This window comes from Phacochoerus africanus, chromosome 4, assembly GCF_016906955.1.
Source record: "Phacochoerus africanus isolate WHEZ1 chromosome 4, ROS_Pafr_v1, whole genome shotgun sequence".
Lineage (NCBI taxonomy): Eukaryota > Metazoa > Chordata > Mammalia > Artiodactyla > Suidae > Phacochoerus > Phacochoerus africanus.
The window spans coordinates 63135109-63157044 of record NC_062547.1 but is presented as its reverse complement, the minus strand read 5'-3'; the positions used below and the strand labels follow the sequence as shown (position 1 = coordinate 63157044).

Sequence of the window (21936 nt, the reverse complement as noted above, 5' to 3'; positions counted from 1 at the left end):
GATGGGATGGGTTCCAAAAGCAAACGTAAATTTAAGCTACCAGCCTACTTCAAGGCCTTAACTAGCATGGCACCACCTTGACCACATAATATTAGTTAAGCAGTCCCAGGGCCAGGCCAGATTCAAGAAGTATAAACTCCTCTTATTGGGGACAACAGTAGATTTTTTTTTTGTCTTTTTGCCATTTCTTGGGCCGCTCCCGCAGCATATGGAGGTTCCCAGGCTACGGGTCGAATTGGAGCTGTAGCCACTGGCCTACTCCAGAGCCACAGCAACGCAGGATCCGAGCCGCGTCTGCAACCTACACCACAGCTCACAGCAATGCTGGATCGTTAACCCACTGAGCAAGGGCAGGGATCGAACCCGCAACCTCATGGTTCCTAGTTAGATTCATTAACCACTGCGCCACGACAGGAACTCCAACAGCAGAATTTTTGCAGCCATGACTTTTCAGGTGGGGGTTAGAGCCCCAAATTCTGCATTTCCTAGATGCTGCTGGTAATGTCAATGCCGCTGGTCTGAGGACCATATTTTGAGTGGCCAGTTCTTAGAGCTCATGACTATAAAGGGCCCTTTCTTCCCTAAATAGTTAATGAGCATGCACTCTGTGCCAGGATTCACTTCTGCTTGTGCTGTCTTGTTAAATTACTTCTCTGTGTGGCTGGAGCGAGTCACTGCACCTTTCTGGACCTGTTTCCTCTTCCTTCCTTTTGCTTCTCTTCACCCCTATCTGGCTAGCCCTGTTGCCTCTCACTTACCATAGGCCTGCTCCTGGCCCTTCTCTGAATGGACACCTCAGCAGGTGGATCACTTTGGCCAAGGAGGCAAAGAATCTGGGACAGGGCACACAAACTTGCTGAGGGCTTCAGGACCAGTCCCCCAAAAGCTGGATTATGTGGGCCTGGAAGGAATGGGGTAGTGGTGGCAGGAGAGGAAATTTGGGCATTTTCCAAACATTCTATTAGTTGCAGCAGGAATGTCTGTCCACATCCTCTCACTTAGCATCTCCATCCTTCAAACTCATCCTCATCTTGGAGCCTGATCTTGGGGAGACCTCATGAGGGCTGAGATTACTTTACAGGGGAGTTTAGGACAGGATCTGGAGGTGACGAAACACATTTACAGCTGATATCCCAATTCCCAGAGGGGAAGGCTGAGCCTAAAGGAGGTTGGCACAGCCTATAGTTAGAGTGAGGGCGGGACAGAACTCCACTCAAGATCTCCCAGCTTTGCCCTCCCCTGTGTGGACCCTGTTCTCTCTTGACCCCTCTCAGCCTTACACCTCAAGCCTCCAGCTGTCCTCTTCTGACTGGGCCCTTGACCCCCTGAATCTGCTGTGGTAATCCCCAGCCAGGCTGGTTTCTCTTTTCCTACTCCCAGCAGTTTTATCCCAACCCAAGGCCTGGGTTGCTTGGAGGCAGGGCTTAAACTCCTGCCAGGCTGTGTGCCCTGGAGGCCAGAAGTTTCTTGCCTCTGGGCTTCCTGATTCTGTGCCAAGAAATGGTGCATGCCGCCCTTCTGGCCCACACGTGGTGAGAGCCACGGAGATGTTTTGGGACATGGTTTGCACCCGAAACATTCATAATTTTACCTGCTGTACCCTGGCCCTGGCCTGTAAACACAGGGGCACAGAGTCACCTTTGTCCGCATTCCAGCAAGCTGCGTGGGAGGTGCTGAGTCCCAAGAAGTCAGCATCTGCACCACGTGAATCTGAGCTGGTTCCTCTCTGGAGCCAGCTGCTCCAGGTTTCTAAGTCTTGGGCAGACTCAGGTGGGAGGAGGCAGCCAGGCAAGCAGGGATTGGCTGACCCACTCAAGGCCTCCCCCACCACCCCCTCCCCGCCCCCGACTGGCCCCATTTGGAAGTCAGGACAGGGAAGAAGACTCTCCAGGATGAGGACAGAAGAAGCTGTGTGGGACTAGTTGCTCCAGACAGAAGGTGCAGTGCTGGCGTTGGTGGGGCTGAAAGTTCTGGTCCAGGGTAGGGAGGGGCACTGCCCAAGGCAACTTTCCACTGATTCCAAGTGGGCATTTCTTCATTCTCTTCTCTCTCGCCCTCTCCCTGTCTCTCTCTCTTCCTCTGGATTTTCCTGGGTCTCCACCCCTCTCTGAGTCTCTGTCTGCCCATCTCTGAGCCCTTCCTTCCCCAGCACTCACCCCCTTGTTCCTCTCCCTGTATTTGTTTGTCTATTTGTCTCTGCCTCAGAGCTCACCCTCACTGTCCCTTTGCTGAGTCTCAGGAGCTCACTCTCTACCCCATCTGCCCTGCAGGATGTTGCAGCTGAGCCTGTCCTGGCTGGGACTGGGGCCTGTGTCAGCCTCCCCATGGCTGCTTCTGCAGCTGGTCGGTGCTACCTGGTTCCTGTCCCGAATCCTGTCCTGGATCTATGACTTCTATGACAACTGCTGCCGCCTCCAGTGTTTCCCGCAACCCCCAAAACGGAACTGGTTTTGGGGTCACCGGGACCTGGTGAGTGTGGGCAACAGGATGGGTCTGGGGAATGATGGTGTGCGGACTTCCCGAGGGGTCGGGGATCAGGCTCAGGGAGCTTGGGTCTGAGGTTGAGCTGGGGTCTAGGGCAGCAGAGAAGCAAGGGAGACCACTTTCCTCACTTCCCCACTGGGTCGAACCCTCTCCTCTCTGTCCACTCTATGCCCCAATATTTTCATGGTTCATAGCCTTCCTCACCCAAGGCCAGTTTGGGGTTATGTTCCTGCCCGTCTTCTCTACACTGGTGCACATCTGAGGAGCTCTCAGAATGGGCTGGGGAGAGCTGGGTCCCCTAGTGACAGAATGGGCTGCAGAGAGCTGGGTCCCCTAGTGACCCCGTGGTGTCCACTGCTGGTCTTGAGGCCTCCTCAGGGCCACTGTCCAGGGTCTGTCCCTGCCTGGCCCATCTCTGTAGGTTTCAGGTCAGTGTCTGCTCCTCTCTGGGCTTCTGCTTCCCAGAGGAATTAGCTATGACTTCCACCCCTCTTATGCCCCTACGGGGGTACTGCAGGAGCTGAGGAGATGTGTGGTCAGTCTCTCCTCCTCCTCCCCTTCCTCTGGCATCTGTCTCTTCCAAACTTGTCTTCTACCCTCAGGATATATCAGTGGGCCTCTCTGCTCAACTTGGATAAAAGTGGACCCTTCCCTCTTTCAGAAGGAATCACTCGGACCTAATGGCCAAATTTCCTGGGAGGGTGGGAGGGGGCTCCTGACCCACCTTCCTAGCCTCATCCCCAGAGCCCCTTCCTCTGTGCTGTGTCAGCTTCCTTTGGCTCTAATCCCAATAAGGACTTTGTCATCACTAGCAAAGGCACAATGTCCAAAACCACTGATTCCAGATTGCATTCTCTGACCACAACTTCCTTTCCTTCTAGCTTCTTTTTTTTCTTCATCTCTCATCCTAGACCTTGCCAGGCTGTCCAGTCACCTCTGTGCCCTAGTCCAACAGCTTCTTTTCAATCTCATTTCCTTGGGTACATCAAGCTTAGATTCTCATCCTTTGCACATGGGCTGAAGTCTCTTACCACCTGGGCTTTCCCTCATGGCTCTTTGGAAGACTTTGGCCTTGTGTGAGCTCAAACCCCGACGCCCCCACCCTCTGATCTCTCCTCTATGGTGATGCTAAGGAAGGTCACAAAACAGGACAGAGGGGTGACATGTACATCCCTACCTGCCTGTTTCCAACGGGGCTCATTCTGCTCATTCTGCTCTCTCTTTGTACACAGAGCTGTTTTCATGCATTGCCTCTATTTCTTTGCTTGCTCTCACCTGCTCCAGTGTGGTTCCCACCCCCACCATGCTCCCACAAGATTACTGTGAGCTCTAGGACTCCAAATCCCATGGACTCCATCCAGCCCCACCTCATCCACCTGCTCATAGCTCTTTGAGCTTGTGGATCCCCTTGTCCTCCTGGACCTCTTTTCCTCTTGGTTCTAGGCCACCCTCCTTCCTTGGTATCTCCAATACCTCCTCATGGCCCTTCTGTCTCCACTTGGCTCTTCCTTTGCTCCACCCTTCCATGTGCAGAAACCCCAGCATCCTAACTCTTTCTTCGTTCTCTCCTAAGACCACCTCCTTACCCCAGGGTTCCAGCTCCTAAGTGGACCGTCAGTTCCCTGCATAAGTGACTTCCGAGTTCATATCTCTCCTGAGCCCAAGGTCATCCTATCCAGCTCCTTCCTCCTCCTCTCACGGCATGGGTGTCTCCTAAACACCAGATTCCTTGGTCAGAATCTGAACTCCTGGCTCCGTCCCCAATCCTGCCCCCACCCTTGGTCTAGTCCATCCTTTCAACCCATATTTTGGGGCCCTTGAGCCTGCCTTTTTCTCTCACCTGTGCATCTGGCCCTAATGTGCTGCCTCCATAATCTGTCCTTAATCTGTGTGCTCTCTGCATCTCCTCTCACCCTTGGCCCCATCCACCTTCATCTTTCTCCAGGAAGTCTCTCCTAATCTACTCTCTGGCCTCTTTTTTTTAAAAAAATAAAATTATAGTTGATTTACAATGTAGTGTCAATTTCTGCAGTACAGAAAAGTGACCCAGTCATGCATATATGTCCATTCTTTTTCTCCTACGCTCTTTCATCATGTTGTAACATGGAGATTGGATATAGTTCCCTAGGCTGTACAGTGGGGCCTCATTGCTTATCTATTCTACATGTAATAGTTTTCACCTACTAACCCCCAATTTCCCATCCATCCCACTCCATCCCCCTTCTCTGGTCTCTTCATTGCCACTGTTGTCTCCTCATCCACTGACTCCTTGGCCCTGGAGAAATTCTTCTGAAATTCAATTTAGACCATGCAACTTCTCAGATGAATACTGTTCAATGACTGCTTATCCCTCTGAAAATAAAGGCTAAGTGTTTCTTGGCCAGGCCCTGATGTCCTCCTCAGCCTCATGCATGTCATAGTCACTCTGAGCTTCTTGGTTCCTCAGTGAACCAAGCCCTTCTCACCACAGGGCTTTTGCTTGTGCTGTTCTTTTGCCTGGAAGCTCTTCCCTTCCTGCAGTTATGCAGTAGATCCCTCCTATTCTCCCATTTAGCTCAAATACGACTAATTTCTGGAGTTCTTGTTGTGGTGCAGTGGAAATGAATCTGACTAGGAACCATGAGGTTGCAGGTTCGATCCCTGGGTTAAGGATCTGGCATTGTTCTGAGCTATGGTATAGGTCGCAGACGTGGCTGGGATCTGACATTGCTGTGGCTGTTGTGTAGGCCGGCAGCAACAGCTCTGATTAGACCCCTAGCCTGGGAACCTCAACTAATTTCTAAAAGCCTCCCTTAACTACTCCCCCCATACCTTGACCAATTATTTGCTTTTTACCCAACTCTCTGAGTAGATGGTGGCTCTGGGAGGCAGAGACATGTTCTACAGTGGCCCAGCCCAGGGGCTGATATACAGTAGGCACTTAATAAATGTTTGCTAATGTGATGGAGGAGGCCTGGGTAGCTTGCCATCACCTCCCTTTGTTATCCATGGCCAAAATCCTGATTGTCCAGCTCCTCTCCTCTCCTCCCCCAGACCAGCTTGTCATAGAACAGGATGTCCCAAGCTCATTGTAAAGGTTTCCCTAGGTTACATGTCTCAGCCAGCCCCTGAGGCAGCAGGAATGTTACAGAGTTACTGCAGTTCTGGCTCCCCATCCAAGGGCTTGGCATTGGAGGCTTGTGTTGACCACTCTTCTCTCCTTCCGTGTTTCTTCCTGTGTGATCTTGGCTGAGTCCCTCTCCCTGTCTGGACTGATCTCATCAAGTGTCTCAGGGTCAGCAGGGAGCAGGTGACAAAGGTGAATAAGACCTATATTTACCTGCCTGGAGCACCCTGGGGCTCTTTGTCAGGCTTGAATGGGTCCTCATGAGGGTGAGAATGCTTCACTAGGAGGGGACCCATGCTTCTTCCTCTTATGGGGTATGTGGCTTCAGCTTCCTCATTTGAAAATGGCATGATTTATGGGAGTGTTCATAGGTTCAGGAGAAGAACTGGCTTGCTAGGAGATACTATGATAAATAGATGGATAGACAGGATGTTTTAGATAGATAGATAGATAGACTGTCAGACAGAATGCACTGTGCACAGAGCCTAGGCAGTAGAACAGGCTCATAGGTGGGGAGAGGCTGTCTCAATTGACAGGCAGAATTCGCATCTGTCCTGTGGAGTGTTCCAGTGCTGGAAGGTCCCAGAACTTCAGACCCTTCACCATGCAAAGAAGCAGAGGCCATATGGACTGGTCAGAACATGAGAAAATGTGTGACCTGAATCCAGGGACAAGACCTGAGGTCACTGTACCACCCACAAATCTCCCCCATGAGGACCTCTTCCTGTGGCCACCACTAGGGCTGGAACCACTCCCAGGATGTGAAAAACCTGTCTTCTCCAGCCAAGGTCAGCTTCCCTGTGGGCAGAGAGTGTGTCTTCTTCTTGTGCCTTGGGATGTACCCTTGGTACCCCAGAGAGAAGGAGCAGGAGGCAGCTGAGATTCCTTCTGTCTGTGCAGATTCTGACACAGCATCCACTGCAGGGACTCCTTCTGGGGAGTGATGGCCCTTGCCTTGGCTGCAAGTGCCCCCATGGAGCAAGGCTTGAGGAACTTAACTCAGCTGGTGGCCAACTATCCCCAGAGACAGTGGATCTGGCTGGGTCCCGCCATCTTCCTCATTGTTTCTGCCACCGTGACTTTGCCTGGTCTGTCACTGACACCACAGGTGGGTGCTGTGTCAGCATCTGAGTGCTGCAAGCCCCTCCCTGCCTTGCTTCTGCACAGCTCTTGCAGGTCCCAAAGCCCTTCCTGAACTTGGGCTTCCTTTGTCATCTCTTTCTTTCTTTCATTTATTTTCCAACCCCCATTCTGGACACTGTTTGAGGATTCTTGGGGAGATAGCCCCAGGATCTGCCCTGAAGGCACCCCCCAATATTGCACACAGAATGAGAGACACCCCAATCCTGTGTCATTGGGTTAGGTCTGAGGAAGTGATGTCTGGCAGAACCCAGAGAGGAAGCAAGGCTTCTGCCATTCAGTCAGGCTGAAAGGCTTCTTGGAGGAAGAGTTGATGCAAGTGGGTCTGTAATAAACTGCAGGCTTATTTTTATTATTATTTTTTTTGGTCTTTTTGTATTTTCCAGGGCCGCACCCGCGGCATATGGAGTTTCCCAAGCTAGGGATCTAATCGGAGCTGTAGCTGCTAGCTTATACTGCAGCCACAGCAACGCGGGATCTGAGCTGCATCTGCAACCTACACCACAGCTCATGGCAACACCAGATTCTTAACCCACTGAACAAGGCCAGGGATCGAACCCACAACCTCATGGTTCCTAGTCGTATTCGTTAACCACTGAGCCATGAGGGGAACTCCCAAGGCAGGCTTTTATTTTATTAAGCAAAGGAAGGAAGATGTATTCTGTGGAGAGGACTAGCACACTCAAAGACCTGGAGGTGAGAGAGTGAGCACCTGGCTTTTGAGCAATCAGAAGGAGTTCCATGCAATTACGGCGATAGAGGTGAGAGGCAAGGAAAATGTGTAGGGGTGTAGGGTTCACAGGACTTCAAGACCAGGTAGGGGACAGGAGATTGATTCCGAGAGAGATGGGGAGCTGTGGAAGGTGTGGAGATGAGGAGAAACAGATGTAGAGTGGGAGAGATGGACAGAGAAATTGGGGCAGAGAGAGATACAGAGAGATGGAGGGAGAGAGGACATGTGGAGAGACATAAATGGAGCAAAAGAAAAGTACATACACAGATATATATATGTTACCTATCTATCTGTCTATCATCTATCCATCCATTTTCCATTCATCCATTATCTATCCAATTCTCATCTGTCTACATCTACATCTAGCTATTCATTCATCTATAATCTATACATATAGCCATCACCTATCATATATGCATCCGTTCATCCATTCATCCATATTTCTATCTACCTATGTATCCACCCATTATCTAATCATTTCCCTATCCATCAATCCATTTATCTGCCATTTATCTTTCTGTCTACCCATCATTATCTATCTATCTATCTATCTATCTATCTATCTATCTATCTATCTATCTGTCTGTCTGTCTATCTATCTATCCATCTGTCCAAATATGTCTATCCACCCATCCACCTATTATCTTTTCCTCTTCCCCACCCCCTTTGTCTTTCTTTTGAAATTCAGAGATGAAGAGAATAAGGGGACAGAGAGAGTCACAAGGGTATATATGAAAAAAGAGACACCAACAGGGAGAAGTTGCCTTGTTGAGATGGAGAGAAGTATAGATGAATAATCCAGGTAGTGGGAGAGAAGGGAGTGAGTGGGTGTGGTGGGCAGGGGGATAGAGTGGGCAGCTGTAGTTTCTGAGGCCTCCTGTCAGACCTGGACCCATCCTCACTCATTCTCAGGCGAAGAGCAATGAAGAGTGTTTGCAGCTGATGGAAGATGTGGGCCACTACTTCCACGACGTCTACCTCTGGTGGCTAGGGCCCTTGTACCCCGTCCTGCGGCTTGTCCACCCCAACTTTGTTGCTCCCCTGCTCCAGGCCCCAGGTATCTCCCGGTAGCCCTCCCTACCCCAGGCTTCCCCTGCCCCTGCTCCAAGCCCTTCCCACTCCTGCACAGACCAGGTTGAGCAGGGGAATGGGCAGCATCGACAGAGACCTGCTGGTTCCTCTGGGAAGGTCCTTGGCTCTCTCTGGTTGCCAAAATCCCTTCCAGTTTTGGGTGGTGGTGGAAACTCAACCCTGTTGGTCTAAGAAAGGGGATCTCTTGAGTGAAAAGCTCAGGGAGCATTGCCTTCAGGCATGGCTGGATCTAGGTTTTCAAGCAGTGTCATTGGGAATCTGTCTTCATCTCAAAGTTGTGGGTTCTTCTTCTTCATGCTGGTAAAGATGAATCCCAGAAGGTCAATCCCCACTGACAAGTGAGCTCACGCCTCACAGACCCAGGAAAAGTTGCAGAATTCCCTTAAAGTGGAGTGGCCTGGGTCACAGGGACCACTTCATCACCTAATAACTGCAGCTGAATTGGTGAGGCTGAGTGTCATATGGTCGGCTCTGGAGCAGGGGGTGGGGTGGCACAGCTGCCCTCATAACTACTTGGGTTGACGGTGGAGGCAGTATGGGGTGCTGGTTCCAGGAAAAGGAGATAGACATTGGACAGGCAGATACTGCAGATATTCATCCACCAGCCACCCTGCTAGGTGGGCATTTCCAGGGTGGGGAAAAAGAGGTTCAGGGAAGCATAGTAACTTCTCAAGGCCACGTAGCATGTGAAGCTTGCCTCCTAGTTCTGTGTATTCTCTGCTGCCTGAGCTGCCTCTGATGGAAGGAACCCTAAGCCAGAAGGCGGTGTGGGGGTAGGGAGATGGCCAGAGTACTGTGTGTGTGGGGCAGGGATACCACGCGACCTCAGGTTGGCCCACTGTGTCTGATTGGTCCTGGGGGCCTCTGGAGGCTTAAGGGGACAGGGAGAGCTCTTCATGGTGGGTGGAGCTCAGTATCTGAGTGGGACAGCATCTTCTGGTCCCTTTCAGCACAGAGGGTCCCCTTGAGCCTAAGCACCTGACGCTAAGGGTAGGGTGAAGGAGGATACTGAGGAAGTCTAGGTCACGCCCAGACTCTGTCTGTGCCCTTAATGGGACAGTATTTAAGTCCCATCTGGGGCCTCTCTGTGGGGCATGCTAAGATTGTGTCATGTTGCCTCAGGCCCAGGTCAGGGCTATGCCATGTCAGGACATATCATGTATGCTGTTTCATGTTAAGGCATGCTAATACATATTGGGGTGATGTTGGATGTTCTAGGAGATGTCAGAGAGTGATGGGGCAAATGTGGTGTACTAGGTTCCTGATATAGGGTCCCTTTGAGCCTAAGCACCTAAGGCTAAGTGTAGGGTGAAGGAGGATACCGTCCTACACCACAGCCACAGCAATGCCAGATCTGAGCCACATCTGCAGCGTACACCACAGCTCACTGCAATGCCAGATCCTTAGCTCACTGAGTGAGGCCAAGGATCGAACCTTCGTCCTCATGGATACTAGTGAGAATTGTTTCCACTGAGCCATGATGGGAACTCTCTAATCTCTTCTTAAAGGATCATAATGTAATCATGCTCCTGGCACAAAGTAGGTGCACAAACCCCTTTAATTTATGTCTTGGGTGTGTAGAACATATTAGCCCTTGTAAGAGCCATGTCAAGATATGCTGAGCCCTGTTGTGCCATGTTGGATTGCATCTAAGTATGTAGGAGTGTGTGTGTTGGCTCTGCCTTTGTTCTATTCTGTGCTGCAGCCTGGTCTTGTCCGCTCTTACCTCCTCCCTCCTCCCTGTTTCCTCTGCCCTTGGTCCCATTCCTGCCATGCTGGGATTGGAGGGGGAATGTAGAACAAAAGTCCCTCCCTTCCTCCTCTCCATGGTCCCTGATGTTCCATCTCTCATGTCAGCCACCATCATACCGAAGGATATGTTTTTGTACATCTTCCTGAAGCCCTGGCTGGGTGAGTAACCGGGAGTGAAGGAGGTTGGGGACAACCTTGGGGGTCTGGGGGAAGGTGCTGCCCTTGCTCACTCCCCATGGCTGCCCCTGCTAGGGGTTGGGCTCCTGCTGAGTGCTGGTGAGAAGTGGAGCCGCCAGCGCCGCCTGCTGACACCTGCCTTCCACTTTGATATCTTGAAGTCATATGTGAAGATTTTCAACAAGAGTGCAGACATCATGCATGTGAGTTTCTTGAACCCAGGTTCCCAGCTGGAGCCTTGGGAAAGGCGGAGTGGCCTCGGACACAAATAGTCTGGAATCCTGCTCTGCTAAATGGCTTTTTGTGGGGTGTTGGCATCACTGATTTTCCTCTCGAAGCCTCAGTTTTCTCATCTTTAAAATCAAGGTAGTAATTCCTTCTTTTTTTGTTTGTCTTTTTAGGGCCACACCTGGAGCATATGGTATTTCCCAGGCTAGAGGTTGAATCAGAGCTTAGCTGCTGTCCTACACCACAGCTCACTGCAATGCCAGATCCTTAACTCACTGAGTGAGGCCAAGGATTGAACCTTCATCCTCATGGATACTAGTGAGAATCGTTTCCACTGAGCCATTTCGGAAACTCCCTAATCTCTTCTTAAAGGGTGGTCAAGATCATGTAATGTAATCATGCTCCTGGCACAAAGTAGGTGAACAGACGACTTTAATTTCTAGTCTGCTTCATGGAAACTCTGTAAATTCAAGATAGAAATGATGAAAATTGCATAGTTATTTTATTTTATTTTTCCTATTTACAGCTGCACCTGCAGCATATGGAAGTTCCTGGGCTAGGTGTCGAATCTCAACTGCAGCTATTGGCCTACACCACAGTTACAGCAATGCCAGATCCGACCCGCATCTGAGACCTACACCACAGCTCACGGTAATGCTGGATCATTAACCCAATGAGGGAGGCCAGGGATTGAACTCATGGATACTAGTTCCTGCTGAGCCACAACGGGTACTACTGCACAGTAGTTCCTTTGGACTTATATACCACCTTATGATCATATAACTTCACATTGATTTTATGACAATTTTAGCAACTGTAGCACTATTCTAGTTGATGCAAAGGCTTTACTTTCTCAAAAAATTCTAATTACTGTAGTTTAAACATCTGGTTTACTATACTAGATTTATTGGTCAGATAAGGTAACATTGCGCTTAACATGATGATGATGATGATGTCAGCCACATCCACAGCATGTGGAAGTCCCCGTGTCAGGACTGAATCCATGCCACAGCTGAAACCAGAGCCACAGCAGTGACAACACTGGATCCTTAACCTGCTCTGCTACAGGGAACTCATTATTATTTATAAAAATATAAGCCTATGTGTTCAAAAGTTAAGTGATAACAACCAATGTTTCCATAAAAAGATAGATTTTTGTAACTTCAGACACTACTGTAAATAACTACTATAAATAACAATTATTTAATACTTATTGGATATCGGAAACGGTGTGCCAATTCTTCAGCCTGTGTTGAGTAATTTATTTTCACATTCCTATGAAGCAGAGATGATGATAATTGCCACACTATAGAGGATGAAATGGGAGGTCAGTGAGGTTAGTGCCTTGTCAAGGATCACACACTAGGAAGGATGCTATGTGTGGGGGTACAGCAACTCTAACTTAGTTTGTCCATTACCAAAGCAGGTCATCTGAAGTGTTACTAAATATTTGATGCTGGAAAAGCCCAGTGGAAAGCAATGAATAGACCAAGGGCACCCAGAACCTAAGAGGCAGAGCTGGACTTTGAACTCAGGTCTCCTGACTCCCAGCTCTGGGGGCTTGATGTCTTGATAGGAACAGCTTCCACTCCCACTCATGCCTTGGGCTTCCTTGGGGGTGGGTGCCTAGGGCAGAGACCAAGAGACAGGGTCTGGGGGAGTGCATCTTGGTGTTTGGGGTTGGAGAGGGGCTCAGGGAGGCAATACCCAGCCCCAGTTCTGCCCTCTTCTCTGTCCAGGCCAAGTGGCAGCGCTTGGCCTCAGAAGGCCACACCCATCTGGACATGTTTGAACACATCAGCCTCATGACTCTGGACAGTCTGCAGAAATGTGTCTTCAGTTTTGACAGCAACTGCCAGGAGTGAGTCTTGTCCCAGGGCCTGGAACCATGAGCCATAGACCCAAGGGAGTGGATGGGGTAGGGGGAGGACTGAGCAGGGTGATCAGAAGGGCCTTCCTGGAGGAAGTAGGGTGAGGGGTGGACACTGAAGGTCAGGAATGGGGAAGAGAAGGTGAGATCCTCTTGGGCAGGCAGAACTGCTTGATAGAGGCCAGGAAGCTAGTGTGAGCCAAGTGGGTATAAGAGTGAGGAGAGACATTGGAAATAAGGTTGGAGGAGTGGGCAGGGGCTATAGCTTAAGGACATTCCAAAGCCAGACAAAGAGGATATGAACTTTTTGCTGAGGTTTCCAGGGAGCCAGGGAAGGTGCTCAAGCAGATGCGGGTCGTGGTCAAAGCAGAGTTTGGACATCTGACTTGGGCAAAGCCTGGCTGTTGTGTGGACAGAGGATGGAAGGAGACCCCAGAGAGGAGGAAGCTTGACGTTGGTGGGGAAAATGGGGCAGATTTGGGAGAAGCTGAGGAAGGATGGCAGGGGCAGATATTGTGTAAGAGCGAGGAGAGATGAGCGTGATCCCCAAGCTCCGCCCTGAGATCTAGGACATGAGGCAGTTGACAGAGATGGGAGGCAGCGAGAGAAACCTGATTGGAGGGCACTCTTTTCTGGCTGGGATGTGGTCCTGGGTTCCTGACTGGAAGGGCTCCCAGGGTTTCCTGTGTGTTAAGAAGCTGCTTCTCAAGGCTCTCTCTGGTGTGACTGTGTAGGAAACCCAGTGAATACATTGCTGCAATCTCCGAGCTCAGTGCCCTGGTGACAAAACGGAATGAGCAGATCTTCCTGCACAAGGACTTCCTGTACTACCTCACCCCCGAAGGGAGGCGCTTCCGCAAGGCCTGCCGCCTGGTGCACGACTTCACAGATGCCGTCATCCAGGAGCGGCGTCGCACCCTCATTAGTCAGGGTTCCCAAGACTTCCTTAGGGCCAAGGCTAAGGCCAAGACTTTGGACTTCATTGATGTGCTCCTGCTGGCCAAGGTAGGCTTCTCTGGGATCTAAATTCAAGAGGTAGGTAGACTGGATCTTGATTTCACATGTCAGAGCAAAGAACATGGACTTGATCGAGAGGGGGCTAGGGAGTCACAGAGGGTGCTTGAGGAAGGGAGGGACCGGTCGGCGAGCAGTTTCAGACGTGGCTGTGTAGAAGGCTGCCTGGAAGGAGTAAAGAGGAGGCAGGAGACCAAGGAGGAGGGCTGTGGGGCGGGCTCTGGAGCTGACGAGGGGATGATCCTGTTAGGATGATGGAGCTTCAGGGACAATTTCAGGTTAGGCTCAGGCGTCCTCTGAGCTGATGTGATTTGGGGGGTGCTTTCTCTCCAGGGTGAAGATGGGAAAGGACTGTCAGATGAGGACATCCGAGCCGAGGCTGACACCTTCATGTTTGCGGGTGAGGGTCCCGGTGTGGGACTACGGAAGAGGCAGGGGTCTCTTCATGTGAGGGACTTGGCTGGTGGCCCTGGATCACCCTTTTGGCCATCTTTCCCATGTTATTTGAGGTGGTGGGGGTGGGGTGGGGGGCGTCTTACCATGAGGGTGCTGTCCACCCTTTGGTGCTGAAGTATCCCAGAGACCCAAGCCTGTTTGGCTGCCCTTCAGGCCATGACACCACTGCCAGTGGCCTCTCCTGGGTCCTGTACAACCTGGCAAAGCATCCAGAGTACCAGGAGCACTGCCGGCAGGAGGTGCAAGAGCTCCTGAGGGACCGTGAGCCTAAGGAGATTGAATGGTGAGTGCATGTCCACATGGTGTCTTCCTGAACCCTTCTTATTGGCTCTTATTTCCCAGCTGGGAAAGGGGAAACAAATATATATATATATATATATATATATATATATATATATATATATATATATTATTTATTATTCTGTCATTATTGCTTAGTGGGAATAGGAGCAGAGCCCAGAGGCAAAGTGTGGTGCCCAGTGTGAACAGCTGAGGCTTTGGGGATGAGAAGATCTGAGTGTCTTCATTAATGCCCCACTAACTGGCTATGTGACTCAAGAAAATCAGTCCCCTTTTTCTGAATAGTGTTTTCTCCTCTATGAATTTGGGGGTGGGGTGAGGAATCTCCCCTCCACAGGTGCTACTTGGAGAATTGTGATAATGCAGAACAGATGCAGCACAGTACATGTTCAATATATTAACATCTCTCCTCCCTTGCTCTTCTGCTTGAAGTTGCATTTTTTTTCTCCAAAGACCCCCATTGCCCTGAATTTTTGCTCTTTCCTCTAATTCCCACCTAATATTCTATATCAGGAGTTCCCAGGAAATCTCTCGGGGGTCCACCTCTTTGCTCAGGAAACATATCTACACTTCCCCTTTTCCAGTTCAGAGTCTAGTCCCATTTGAGTCCTACATGGTCCAGCCTGGGGCAGAGATGAAAGGAGATGGGGCTTCATGGTGAAGAAGTGAATATCGATTTGCCACCTGGATGTGGTTATTGGATGGTGCTTCAAGCCAAGGGGTTAACTTGTGCAAAGGCCAGGATGGAAGCATGCAAGAGTGAGCCTGGGATGTCTGGGAGGAGATAAAGGTGGTTGGCTCCTTGTGAAATCTGCAGTGTGAGGATCAGAGAGGTTCTTGTTAAAGCTGGAGCTGGGAGTGGAAGCCCATATGGGACAGCTTTGGAAAGGACATCATGAGTTTTCAAAGGTATCAGTTCAAGTCCTTTGGGACTCCAATATTGGATAAAAAATAAAAATAGGCTGGGTGTTGCCTTTAGTGAAGCATCACATGGGGCAATAATGATTAGACAGTAGTGGCCCACTGTGCTCAGTCATTGGCTGTAGGCTGCCTGGGAACGTGTGACCTTGCTGTGAATGCTACAGCAGAGCCCAGGGATCCTATAGCTGGAGGCTGTCAGGTAACAGCACTCCTTGAAGCTGTACAGTAACTCCCTTCTTCCTCCCTCCCCCCTTGTCTTTCTCTTCTTTCCTTCTTCCTTCCATCCTTTTCCTTTTTTCCTTCTTCCTTTCTTCCTTTCTTCCTTCCTTCCTTCCTTCCTTCCTTCCTTTCTTCCTTTCTTCCTTTCTTTCTTCTTTTTATTGCTGCACCCATGGCATGTGGGAGTTCCCAGTCCAAGGGTTGAATTGAAGCTGTATTTGTTGGCCTGTCTCACAGCCACATGAACTCTGGATCTGAGATGTGTTTGCTGCCTATACCACAGCTCATGGCAATACTGTATTCTTAAACCACTGAGTGAGGCCAGGGAATGAACTTGCATCCTCAAGTATACCAGTAGGGTTTGATACTGCTGAGCCACAGCAGGAACTCCAGCTAGTTCTTTCTTGAAGGGAGATCCATGACTAACATAGGAGAGTGATGGGGAGCCATGGAAGATGTTTGAGCAAGGGAGGAAAGAGGTCTGATGTGAGTATTAGAAATATCTCTTTGCAGCTACAGGGGTAACCTGGAGGGGATGAGATGCAGTCGGGGTGATAAGGGGGAAGATTATGGGCCAAAGGCTAACGGATGGAGAGAAAGTGTTGGTCTGGATAAACATTTTGGAGATAGTACCCTCAACGTGAAGGTTTGCTCAGCACAGCCGTCCTTGAGGTGGAAAGATGTTTTTGTGCTTCTTCCAACTTCAAAAAAAATTAGGCCCTTGGTAAAATCTAAACAGTATGAATATAAGCTTCCCATCAACCACCCCCAGGCTTATTGAGATATAATTGTCATATAACATTCTATAAGCTTAAGATGTACAACATGGTGATTTGATATATGTATATATTGCAAAATAATTACAATAAAGTTATTGAACACATCCATCACCTCCCATAAGCCTCTGTCAGACGCCAGCATCCCAACCCCATCCCTTCCTTCTATGGTTTCCTGTGTCCTTCCAGACATTGTTCAGTCTGTCCCTACATTAATCTGTTCACAGTCTCTCTTGCCTTATTCATTCTATCTTATGTCTCTACAGCTCAGAGTATATACAGAGCTTCCAGGCATGATCCTTGACAATATAGCTTCAAGATCCTTTCATTTATTAGGTTTTGGGAAATTAATTTTGAATTGCAAAGTCAATAATGAGAGTAGGTTTTTTTTTTTTTTGCACCAAATGAAGCATCCTGATAAGATTAGGTTATTAGAGTTTAATATAAACAGACACACACATTTGGTCATTTGTTCTTTTCAGTCAATAATGTGACTTAGAGCTCCTTCTCTCTGAATGTGTATAGCATTGCTTAGTTTACCCAAGCTGCTTCTGTTGGGGACATTTACATAAACATTTTCTGTTATAATAGATATTGAATATAATATATAGATATTATATTCTGTTATAATAGATAGTTGCTTTTCAGTATCTCTGTACTGATTTACTCTGCAGATTTACCGTGCAGGGTGGGAAAGAACTAGTTAATCCCTATATCCTTCTTCTTGATGGCTATATAATATTCCATTATATGGATGTATTATACTTTATCTAAATATTCCCCCATCAATTTGTATCTTTTCCAAGCCTTTTGCTGTAATCAACTTGATGCGGTGAACATCTACTTTGTGTATATATGTGGATGTCTTTCTCAGACTAATTCTAGAAGTGGTGTTCCCGGATCAAAGACCATTTGAGTGTTACATTTTAATAGCTATTGGTAAATTCATTTCTACAGTTTTAAGAGTGGCAATGCCCTCATATCCCACCAACAGTGTGCACTATAAAACTTAAAAATTTTCCATTTTGGAGAGTTCCTGTAGTGGCTCAGTGGAAACTAATCTGACTAGTATCTGTGAGGATACAGGTTTAATCCCTGGCCTCGCTCAGTGGGTTATGGATCTGGCGTTGCCGTGAGCTGTGGTGTAGGTTGCAGACATGGCTTGGAGCTGGCCTTGCTGTGGCTGTGGTGTAGGTCAGTGGCTATAGCTCCAATTTGACCCCTAGCCTTGGAACCTCCATATGCCACAGGTGCCACCCTAAAATGACAAAAAAAATTGCTATTGTATTAGGTGAAATATACTTTGCTATTTTAGTGAACATCATTTTAAGTATGGGTAAATTTGAGCACTGTTTTCACATTGGGACCATTCACGTGTATTTCTTTTTCTGTGAAGTGTCAGTTTTTCATAATATATCCTTTATATTTTGACTTTTTTCCTAGTTATTTTTTCCTTTTTGACTTATAAAAACTCTTTAAATTTAAAGAAAATTAATTCTTTTCTCTTATGCAAGAATTATTCCCCAGATTGTCTTTTTACTTTGTTATGGTTTGGGATCATTTATTTGCAGTCAAATTTATTATGTTTTTTTTCCTTTATAGCTCCTGTATTTTAAAAAATATCTGGAAGTTTCTGCTGTGGCTCAGCAGTATGGAGACTGCTAGGATCCATGAGGGTGTGGGTTCCATCCCTGGCCTCACTCAGTGGGTTAAAGGACCCGGTGTTGCTGTGAGCTGTGGTATAGGTCGCAGATTGGCTTGGATCTGGTGTGGCTGTGGCTGTGCTGTGGCATAGGCTGGGAGCTACAGCTTCGATACAACTCCTAGCTTGGGGACTTCCATATGCTGTGGGTGTGACCCCAAAAAGACAAAAAAAGGAAACAATTCTGTGTATAATTTAATTTTATTTAATATTTTTGTTATTATTATTATTATTTCTTAATCCTTATTGCATATGAAATCTGTATTGGTATAAGTACTGAGGTAGGGATCTACATTTTTTTCTAAATGGCTAATTAGTTGTCCCAACAGAATTTAGTGATTATTTTCTATTTGTCTTGGGATTTTATTGTGTGTGTGTGGGTGTTTGCTTTTTTTTTTTAGGGCCACACCTGTGGCATACTGCAGTTCTCAGGCTAGGGATCAAACTGGAGCTGCAGCTGCTGGCCTACGCCACAGTCACAGAAATGCCAGATACATGCTGTGTCTGCAACCTACACCATAGCTTGTGGTAGTGTGGAATCCTTAACCCACAAATGAGACCAGGGATGGAACCTGCATTCTCATGGATACAAGTCAGCTTCTTAACCTGCTGAGTCACAACAGGAATTACAAATTGACCTAGCTTTTGGTGAACTTTAATTCTTTCAAACTGTATAAGATTATCAAGTTCCTTTCCCCCTTCCTCCCAAACTTGATTTTTATTGGATTACATTGATTGTGCTGATTGATTTAGAAAAAATTGGCACCTTAGTGATATTAGGTCATCTCACCTAGAGAGTGGAGTAGATCTTACTCATTCAAGTAACCCTCTAAGTACCTTTTAGAGATTTTTTTTTTTGCTTTTTAAGCTAATTACATAATTCAAAGAGCTTTTAAATGCAAATATATCAATACTTTTAAGGATACCTTGTAACTGTTGCAATTTTGCTCAGAAATGCTTCTAAAGTACCAGTCTGTACTTGTGCTTCTAGTAACTTGTGCTTTTTTTTTTGATATTCTAATGCTTAAATCTTGGTTCATCTTGAATATATTTTATTTTATTTTTTGAGGTTTTTTTTTTGTTTTGTTTTTTGCTTTTTTTTGGAACTCACATGCAGTGTATAGAATTTCCCAGGCTGGGCTCGAACTGTAGCTGCAGCTATGGCCTTCACCACAGCCACAACAATGTAGAATCCGAGCCTCATCTGCAATCTCTACCACAGCTCTCATTAATGCTGCATTCTTCACCCATTGAGCAAGGACAGGGATCAAAGCTGCGCCCTTATGGATACTAGTCAGGTTCATTATTGCTTAGCCACACTGGGAACTCCCTTGAATTTATTTTATTATAGGAGTGAGGGTCAGTGGGAGGTGGAGAGAGTGTCTCACAGGACAGCATCAGGGCCCAGGGGTGTCTCTGTTTTTGCTCCTTGGATAATTGTTTTGGGGGGGCTTTTAGGGATGACCTGGCTCAGTTGCCCTTCCTGACCATGTGCATCAAGGAGAGTCTGCGGCTGCATCCCCCAGTCACTATCATCTCTCGCTGCTGTGCCCAGGATGTTGTGCTCCCAGATGGCCGGGTCATCCCCAAAGGTGCCCAAAATTTCAGAGGGAGGAGGGAGGTGGTCCTGTCAGCTGAGCCCTCGTCCTGACTGCCTCCTCCTTCCCCACAGGGAACATCTGTGTCATCAGTATCTTTGGGATTCATCACAACCCATCCGTCTGGCCAGACCCTGAGGTGCTGCCCCCACTTGGGGAAATCAGACACCTCCCCTCTACTCTATCTACATCTGTCTTTTCTGGGGGTGTCCGGGTGTCCCGAGAAACCCCACCCAGCAGGCCTGTCCTCTCTGCCCCAGGTATACAATCCCTTCCGCTTTGATCCAGAAAGTCCCCAGAAGAGGTCACCTCTGGCTTTTATTCCCTTTTCGGCAGGGCCGAGGTAAGGCTGGTGGGTGTGTGAAGCGGGCATGGTGTGAAGAGAGGGGTGGGGTACAGGGGACATGCAAGCCCAGGTTGGGGTGGTCTCAGGCATGGTTAGCCTCCTTCTCTATCCCTGCGGGAGGGGATAGGTGTCCCAGGTAGTTTCTGGGCCTGATGGGGCCCCGATGGGGACCTGGGTGCAGTCAGAGTCCCTACTCTCACCCCGCAGGAACTGCATTGGGCAGACGTTTGCCATGACAGAGATGAAGGTGGTCCTGGCACTCACACTGCTGTGCTTCCGCGTCCTGCCAGATGAGGAGGAGCCGCGCAGGAAGCCAGAGATAGTCCTGCGGGCAGAGGGCGGCCTTTGGCTGCGGGTGGAGCCTCTGCGTGGAGGCCAGCAGTGACCCACCACCTCCTGGCCTGGGGTCCACCCTAACCCTACACACTTCACTTTGTGGAGTCCCAGGAATAAAACTGTGCTGAACCTCAAGAGAGCCAGCAGGGGGCTCTTGGGTCTCATGAGGATCCAGGGGGGTGGGTGTAGCTGAGAAGGTGGAGGACTGGGATGGAGGGCAATACTGATTTGGGAGCGGGGTCAGGAGGACAGAACTACTCTTTAGGGAAGGTGGAGCAGAGAGCTAGATGCAGAGGACCTGGATCCACCGCTCCTTGCCATTAGACTACCAAAGTTACCATCCCCGTCTGCCATTTAGTAGCTGTTTTGCTTGGGGAAATTGTTTATCTTTCTAAGGCTTAGTTCCTTTATTACAGAATGGTAGCCACCTTCTTGCACTGCTGTTGGGATTGAATAAGCAAGCCTGTCTCAAACGACTGAGTCAATATCTGGTAAATGTCAGTACTCAATAGGGGTGAATTTCCTCGCTTCTTTTTTCCCTCACTTTGTCAAATTAAAATGTTTTAAAATCCTCAAAGTTGTGTTTAAATTTTGGAAAATGTGGAAACCTGTTGTTGAAGAAATCTATCTTTAGAAGATTCAGTAAATTCAAAACCTCCACAGTTGCATCTGTGGCATAGTTCCAGGGGGTTTTTATGTGAAGCTGGCCCGAAGCTAGGAAGTGAAATTTGTTTTTCCCCTCAGAGAGGCATGACCGCGGACTTCATTCTCATTAGATGTTCTAGGAAGAGGGGTCAAGTGGGTCCACACCAGTGAGGAATAGTGAGAGGGCACGTGTGGGGCTGCTCTTTCAGAACCTGGCACAGCAGCTGCCCCAGGCCTTGCCCCATTCAGCCCACAGGGTGTCCTGTATAGAGTCCTAGTCTCAGAGCCTTTGAGGGGCCCAGAGGTTGGGGGACAGAAGACTTACTGTCTCCAAAATCAGAAAGGAGCCTTGTAACGTGAAATGAGTAAATATTTAATCTATTCTAAAGTGAAAATCACATTTGTTTTTCTTTGCGTTCAGAGTTCTTATTTAAATTTTTTTAAGCAAATATTTATCGAGGGCCTTCTGTATGCCAGGCATCATTCTAGATGCAGAGGACACGGCACAAACATGATGCACAGCAGTGTCTGCTATCACAGAAGCGACTCTCTACTGAAAGGAAATATGCATTTTTAAAAAAGTTTAAAAACACCGAGTTTGAAGGTTAAGTGTGGAAAAAACCAAGTAGGAAAAAGGGATAGGGCATGTGAGAATGCAATTCAAATAGAGTCCTCAGGGAAAAACTCACTGAAAAGGTAGCTTTTGAGTAAAAGAGAGGGAAGGAGTGAGCTATGAGGGTTTATGGGGGAAGAATATTCTAAGCCAGGGATTCTTTTTTTTTTTTTTTCCTTCTTAGAGCCACACTCATGGCACATGGAAGCTCCCAGGCTAGGGGTCAAATCAGTGGCTGCTGGTCTATGCCACAGCCATAGCAACATGGGATCCGAGCCGCATCTGTGACCTACACCACAGCTCACAGCAATGCCAGATCCTTAACCCACTGAGCGAGGCCAGGGTTGAATCCTCATCCTCATGGATCCTACACGGTTCGTTAACCACTGGGCCATGAAGGGAACTCCCGAAGCCAGGGATTCTTAACC

General features: G+C 48.4%; 1 protein-coding gene across 2 annotated transcripts; it reads left to right on the top strand.

The window, feature by feature from the left end:
* Positions 1 to 1852: 1852 nt before the first annotated feature.
* LOC125125548 (cytochrome P450 4F6-like) lies at positions 1853 to 20827 on the top strand. 2 transcript variants are annotated; one of them, XM_047776726.1, is made up of 13 exons: positions 1853 to 1938; positions 2271 to 2469; positions 8376 to 8520; positions 10413 to 10466; positions 10560 to 10687; positions 12452 to 12573; positions 13317 to 13587; positions 13930 to 13996; positions 14206 to 14335; positions 19429 to 19562; positions 19643 to 19707; positions 19829 to 19911; positions 20122 to 20827. In XM_047776726.1, the coding sequence occupies exons 2-13, from the start codon at positions 2272 to 2274 to the stop codon at positions 20297 to 20299; spliced, it is 1575 nt and encodes a 524-aa protein (XP_047632682.1). In that variant the 5' UTR covers positions 1853 to 1938; position 2271; the 3' UTR covers positions 20300 to 20827. The 2 variants fall into 2 exon arrangements, with proteins under 2 accessions (XP_047632682.1, XP_047632683.1); XM_047776727.1 differs by having other exon boundaries at positions 1863 to 1980.
* The last annotated feature ends 1109 nt before the right edge of the window (positions 20828 to 21936 follow it).

Coding starts and splice junctions, on each gene's coding strand:
- LOC125125548 (XM_047776726.1), top strand. CDS start 2,272: ATGTTGCAGCTGAGCCTGTCCTGGCTGGGACTGGGGCCTGTGTCAGCC. Junction 2,470..8,375: donor TTTGGGGTCACCGGGACCTG/GTGAGTGTGGGC, acceptor ACTCATTCTCAG/GCGAAGAGCAATGAAGAGTG. Junction 13,588..13,929: donor ATGTGCTCCTGCTGGCCAAG/GTAGGCTTCTCT, acceptor CTTTCTCTCCAG/GGTGAAGATGGGAAAGGACT.